The 7129-nt window shown below is 48.7% G+C and overlaps 1 protein-coding gene across 2 annotated transcripts in view; it reads left to right on the forward strand.

The window, feature by feature from the left end:
* The first annotated feature begins 1705 nt into the window (after positions 1–1705).
* LOC128888935 (homeotic protein ultrabithorax-like) overlaps positions 1706–7129 on the forward strand; it is a 121282-nt gene continuing 115858 nt past the window's right edge. For both annotated transcript variants that reach the window (XM_054146169.1, XM_054146170.1), the window contains exon 1: positions 1706–3560. In XM_054146169.1, the coding sequence (XP_054002144.1) occupies positions 2882–3560 (679 nt within the window). In that variant the 5' untranslated portion in view covers positions 1706–2881. The remainder of the gene's footprint in view (positions 3561–7129) is intronic.

Below are 7129 nucleotides of genomic sequence, written 5' to 3' on the forward strand. Positions count from 1 at the left end.
CGATATCATTTTAAAGTGACATAGAAAGTGACAAATGAAGTGTTGTAGCGATAACGCGGACGTATGGAACGTTTGAATAATTACTCGTAAACGATACCGTTCCGTAAAATGTGTACGTCTAAAAACCCTTTTTCCGAGGCACGCTCGAAGTAGGTGGGTTATATCCTAAACATTCATAATGGCGAAAGTGAACGAGCAAATAGTCCGGTCCGGCCCCTGAGAGCAGCTTATGATGGGCATTACTCGGCTCGTTACGGAATAATTTACGAGGTGCGAACCGCGGGGGCGATAATCCAGCGACATTTACATCCCAATAAACATTCCCGATACTGGTGCGGCGCGCGCCACGGCGCTTGCTTGCCCGTTTGCCTCACGAGGCCCACTTTTACGTGGTTTTAATTGTACGGCCGTAGTCTAATTGGTTCGTAAAACGCCGAAGTATCTCGTAAAAGACGTTTATGATAACATTCCTGTCGTTCGTACTCGCAATCGCGTCATCATCAAACGCCTCGGACAGGCTCCGCAACATCGGACCGGTTGTGCCAGAATCGAAACCATCGAGCTGTTGAAATGCATTCCATGCGTATGAAACGTTTGCTCTTCGTATATTCGTTTCTCTTTCTCTCTTCTTCTACTGCTTGTCGATCAAACGATCGTATGTAAGAGTCAATTCGTGAGATCGCTTTCGCCAATAACGATAATCGCAAGGTGCCTCGTTGATGTTGGTCGTTTGAACGTCTGAATGGATCTGGCAGCGTTAGTTCGGCACGAAACTCAGAGGTGGCGGTGCACGTATCCCCACGAACGGTCGGAGAGCGCGGAGCGAAGAGAAGAGGAGAGGAAAGGTTGCGTGACGCGCGTGTGGCGTGCAGCTTTCGCTCTACCGCACGGCGGCCGACGTGTCTGTATCCGCGGCTGCTCGCGCGTTACCATTTGGTGGGGGCAACGCGGGGCGGCGCCTAGGCGGTCATGGGCGTCGTTCCAACTTGGAACTACTTTCACATGGCGTAGGAATTTTCGTGCTGTGCTGGCGCGGTACTCGTGACGAATTCAATTCTGATTGGTCCTTAAGCATAACCTCCTCCCTTGGCACCCTGTTTTCTTCCCCCCTCTGCTCCCGGTGGACGCCGCGGCCTCGTACTTCTCGTCTCCCTCTTAGCTGCGGTAGTACCGTGTCTTACTCTTTCTCGGTTCCTCTTCGTTACCCTTTCCCTTTCTCCGCTTCTTAGTCGCGTCTTGAAACTTACTCTTACGCGTGCTCTCGTCTCTTTTCCTTTTCCCGTCTCCGACTGTCTTTTAGTTGAACGGTTCTTTTCCATTCTACGATCTTTTTCATTTTTTTCGGGTTTTTCTTCAACGTCTTATCTACACCGCTGCCTCGAATGTGGAAAATATAACATGGTTCGAAGCAGCAAGCACGAATTTAATCTGGCGGCACGTCGTTGAGTTGGTCGAGCGCTCGACAGGGGGCTCTGTACAGTCTAATCGAGAGAACGAAAGAGTAAGCGTGTCAAAGAGAGCGTAGAAGAGGTGAGACGGGACGAGTCGCGCCGCGACGTCGAGAGGTGGAGCGAGATGGAATGAGAGGGTGAGAGAGTTAGCGTAGAGGGGGCGTCGTGTGCGGGGGAGGGGGAGAAGAGCGACGACGGAGCAAGCGAGAGAAGTCGGTTATCGTATCGGAGAGGGGGACGACGCGTGAAAGACAAGGAGGAAAAGCAGCGTTGCGCGGTCCTCGTCGGCACATAGTACACCGTGGAAGAGTGTGCGCGCGGGAGCGAGAAGGAGCAGTCGGAAAGGAGAGAGCGAGGAAAGTTCGTAGTGGAAGCAGGAGAAGCTGATGGTGAAACAGAGAGCCAAAAGGAGACGGACGAGCGAGCAAGAGACAGAGGACCGTACAGAGTGGCGGTACACGGGGCGCGAGAAAAGCGGTAGTGTGCCGTGGACCACCGCACTGGCATACCGTGGTTCGTTACGATCCCCTTCGTACGTCGCTTCGTACTGAACCTCTCACAGTCATCAGCGAAGTCACATTTCGACTAGTGCTAGTGTGCAGTGCGGACAGAGTCAACGGTTGCTTTGGCCCCTTTAAAACATCGACCGACTTTTCGATACAGGGCCCCGGGCCTGCCCGATCAGAAATCATCATACATACATTTCGAAACGATAGAGAGGAAGAGGGAGGTGTTCGCGAGGGAGAGATCGTCGCGTGCCGGCCGACCGAACCGTCGACGGGCGCGCACGCGGTACAGATCCACACAGGCAGTTTTATAGCCAGTCTTATTACTCCGGTTTATTGCGTCGTAACGATTTAACGATCATCGCCTGTTTTCCACCGCCTAGACCGCCGGTTTATACTCTTGCCGGTAGCTGTAACCATAACAAACCCATAAAAGTCAACCCCCGCCGCTGCTATGAGTCCCATTCTAAATTACAATCCCACGGCCTACTGACATTGACACTCTGGTTGTAAGCCGCCGCTCTATACCTACCTACCTACCGATGACTTTTATGACCTCTTAAAAGCGGTTTAATGCCCGTTTGCTTGTCCCTCGTCGACGCTGTCACCTGTCGCCACCCGCGTCAAACAGCGTATCGGTTCACGACGCGACGCGTCCGCCTCTCGCCTTTTGGCGCGAATCAGCTGAACACGGAACAGAAAACAATAATTATCTCCCGTGGAACGATTGGGTCGGTGAACGGACCTAACCCGAAATAAATCGGGTTGGAGCACGGACTAGTGTCGGTCGACTAGCCGCGTGTGCTCGACGCTTTCATTTGAAGCAACGAACAGTTTTCTCGAGAGGTGGGTTACCTACTCGTACGCTTTTGTTCTTCTCGAGTGCCGGTGTTTCAGTGCAAGTGATTCAAAATACCCGGAATAATGAACTCATATTTTGAGCAGACTGCGGGTGGCTTCTACGGAAGCCACCACCATCAAGCAGGGGCTGCTAGCCAACATCACGATCCAGCTACAGCCGCGGCCTACCGAAGTTTCCCTCTTGGCTTGGGAATGTCACCTTACGCGTCTACGCAGCATCATCATCACACCTCGTCCTCGTTGGGAATACATCCTGGCGGTGGTACCAACACGAGACCACCGCAGGACTCTCCGTACGATGCAAGCGTCGCGACGGCCTGCAAGCTCTATTCGACGACACCCGAAGCATCCGGTCACACCACGTCTTCGTACTCCACCACGACGACCAAGGACTGCAAGCAACAGGATCAAGCAGCGGCTCATCAGAATGGCTATGCGGCCGTGATGGCAGCCGCAGCCGTCAAGGACGTTTGGCAGTCAGCGACCTCGGGGGCTAATAGCCAGAGCAATTCGGTCGTACGTCCTTCCGCGTGTACACCAGAAGGAACGAGGGTTGGTAGCTATGGTGGTCTCGTAGGCGGTGATCCGGCATCGAGTCCTGGTAACAACAGTTCCTCGAGGTCCCTCACGTCGTCCTGGAACACCTGCAGTCTGAACTCGTCCGCGAGCCAACCGGTTGCCACGCAACTACATCAGCAACCCACCGCCAACCATACCTTCTACCCCTGGATGGCTATAGCAGGTGAGTTTACATTCATAAGGTCTTTCTCTCTCTATCGGTCCGTCTCTCTCTATCTCTGTCGCGCAACGATTATCATAACAGCCGTGATGAAATATAGAAGCGACACGAGAGCTTAGGGGAGAGAGCACCAGTCGGTAGAGTAAGGCCACGTGGTCGGGAAAGGCGTGGTGGATCGAGTTTACCCGGTCTGACTTCGGTCATGCTAAATCGTGTTCAACATTTCATGATCAACGCTCGAATTACGTAGAAGACACGTGTAGATCGAACGCATTTGTTTTCCATCTTATGCTATGCTTACTACCCGTTTCCAATTCCGCTGTATTTAACAGGAAACGGACGGGAATTTAACATCGCTGCGCGTTCGTGAACGGATCCAAACAAATCATTCCCTCCGCTGGTTCCGCTCTGAAAAATGGAAGACACGGTTGTATACAATCGTCGAATGTAAGGTCGACGTTGTCGGGTTACATCGAAACTGGTTGCGTAGTAATTTTTTTGACCGACTCTATTTGTGCGTCGATTGAAATACGACGTATCCGTCACGAAGCGTAGCCGAGATAACGGATTTATAGTCTCCGGAGTAAAAATATTCCGTTGCCTTCTGCGCGAATGAATGCACTGCGTGCCCGTCCGCTTGCCTGCCTGCCGGGGGTTGGTAATAACTAACCCGTCCGTGTGAAAGCGACGTGCAAAGTGACACCTCGAATTATCATTAAATGCGCGATTGTGTATACCTCTTTTGAGCGTGCAGCATTTGCGAACTCTCGTTGAGAAGTAACACAACTTGTATTTTAAAGTCGAAAGAAACCATTTTGTTAAAAAAAGAGCTTAGCGTCTAATACGCGAGACAATCGTAGTAAGAAAGTACTTAGTAGTCCCTCGATGCTTTCGTCTGGTTAAAATTCTTCTGGTTTCAAAGGGGGACCGCCGTGTTGCGATGACAATCCAACGATTCTGTTGACTTTCGTGCGATCGTACGTTGCAAGTATCCATAGTTTACATCTGTACGTTGTAAGCGTCAGATCGTGGAAAATCGGTCGTGGAGCACGATAAAGTTACGTCTGGTGGATAGGTAGAATGGAGTCAAGTGCGTGTAAAATCGTTGGGTACGTCGAGTATAATGGGGAAGCCCTCGTCCAATTGGGGTTCAAGTGCCTTCCTCGTCGTACTCACCCCTCCGGAACCCCGAATTCCGGTAGTCAGCTGTTTCTAGCCTTGTCTTTGTCCCTCCCGGCAAAGAGGATCCCTGGTAACCTCTCGCTTTGTCGTAGGCAGATATATAATCACTGGGGTCTTTCTCCAGCTCTCTCGCTTTTCGGTCGCCGCCTCTTCTCCACTATCTCAGCTGGATCCTAAGACTGTTCGTCTTGGTTCCTCGATCCTTCTTCTCCTCTGGCCTCCTTTCGCTCTCTTCCAACGAGCTCCTTTTCTCTAGCCTCCTTCTCGCGCCCTATGGTCCGGTTTGAGGCCCGCCTATTTTTTTCCTTCCTGCTGGACCACGCGAGGTCCTCTCCCTTTATGCATACAAGGGTGTAGGAATTATTTTATGAGCTTTCGTGACGTAGGCGCGTGCTTATTCAAAGACAAGAAGAAACGGGATTTTATCGAACGAACCTTTATTCTTTAGGACTTCTATAAATACCGAATCCTTTCACAGAAAAAGAATTCAATATTCAGAAGACACCGTGTGCTGTGTTCTTGTCTCGACTAACACTACTTTCGTATGGTCGTAACACGGCTGTGTAAAATGATTCCTTGATCAACTTCTTCATTTCTCCATTGAGCATCTGAAACAAATTTACAGTCAATGAACCGACCGGTAAGTTGATTCGGGAGGAAAGTGGCTTCACATTTCCACGATGTTTGCGAGAGAAACGGAAGACATAATCGTCCGATTATGAGTTGCAAATCGTGTCGACGATGCGGCGGAATGCGGCGATCGTAGGAGGAATCGTAGGAACGGGAAAAGGCAATTGATCGGCTTGTGCTCTCGCGGAACAGGTTCTATGTGCTTCGCGGATCGAAAGTCGTTGACTCATTTCGCACTCGCCCCGGCAAGTGCTCTTCAGTGTTGCTGGTACAAGCGATACACGCGCGTAGGAAAATTTATTGATACAGCATTATGGATTATTTCATCGTAGATTAAAGTCTTCGGGTAAATATAGAGCCATCAACGTGTCTACCGGCATTCGTTGCTCAGGCCTATAATAAATAATTTGCTTTTATCGTCACGCACGCCGAGAACCAATCGGTCGAGACACTAGTACCACTAATATAGCGTGTACTATGAACTGTAAAAACACGAAGACGACACAGATGACGAACAACGATACATGACGTTTAGAATGAGAAAAATTGTGTCATTCTCACCTCTCGGTGAGACATTTAGGTATTTTAATCGATACATTTTAAATTTTCCGTTACCGGTTTCCTTGCGTAGTCATAAAATTGCGTAGGCATAACGAAGACTTATGAAAACAAGTTTTATATCCTGCTTTAGATTTATATCTAGTCGGAAAACCCATATCTTATGGAGTCGCGATATGTTCTTTCGAGCACTCTGTATGTTTCTAATGCAATAGTTTAAATCGTGGGAGATCTTTGATCTATCTTTGTTTGTCCTATTTGATATCTTGATTTTTTTTTATAATTGCTGGGAATAATGAACGCGACGCTATATCTATAGTATGATTTATTACATTTGTAACGGTATTTACGTTAACGTTTCTCCTAAGTGTGCAATAAGTGATAGCGGGAGCGATTATGCCGCCCAAATCGCACAAATCAGCGTGCGTTAGACACGGTATCATTAACTCAGTTTTATTGCGGATCGGTGTTACGAGAACACGATCTCGAGACACATAAACGGTTGAATATGCGTGCATAAGCTCACGATCGTTGAAGAAACTTGATTACGCGGAATGCATTTGTATCGTTGCCGTGATAAACATCAAAGAGAACACGCGGTTGAAATTCATTGTGATTTATGATGGCCGAGTACCGTCGGTATCGCCACCGTTTTCAAATGTAAATGTCTCTCCCGGTAATGAAGTAATATAATGCTATCGAGAACGTAATGAATCGTGTACAGATACGACCAGTTTTATTCGAATAGACAACATTTATTTAGATAAGATCGTCAAGCTTACACAACGATAAGTTGGCGGATGATCGAATACTTTATCGAACTCCTTTCCGTTTTAGTGGGTGATTTTCAAGACGCATCGTCTGGTTCACAAAAGGCTTTTCTACCGTGCCGTATCACTTTCTGGGGCCGTTTTCAAACGTGAACGAAATTTATGGCGCCTCATTGAAGGGTCCGCTGCGTCTATGGGGTAATTAGAGGGCGTGAAAGTCGGAGCCTCGAATACTATCTGTACACCCCGTGGTTCATTTATCCCGGCGAAAGTACCTCGTTTCCCTGAGGCTTTCCTTAGAATGCTAATTCTTGTTTCGTGGTATCCTATTTTATAATACCGAGGAGAAAAAAGTCAATGTTCCTTTATATTATAATGTTGCAAAACAGTCAATGTTCCTTTATATTATAATGTTGCAAAACAGTCAATGTT

Source organism: Hylaeus anthracinus, unplaced genomic scaffold (genome assembly GCF_026225885.1).
Source record: "Hylaeus anthracinus isolate JK02 unplaced genomic scaffold, UHH_iyHylAnth1.0_haploid 11994, whole genome shotgun sequence".
Classification (NCBI taxonomy): Eukaryota; Metazoa; Arthropoda; class Insecta; order Hymenoptera; family Colletidae; genus Hylaeus; species Hylaeus anthracinus.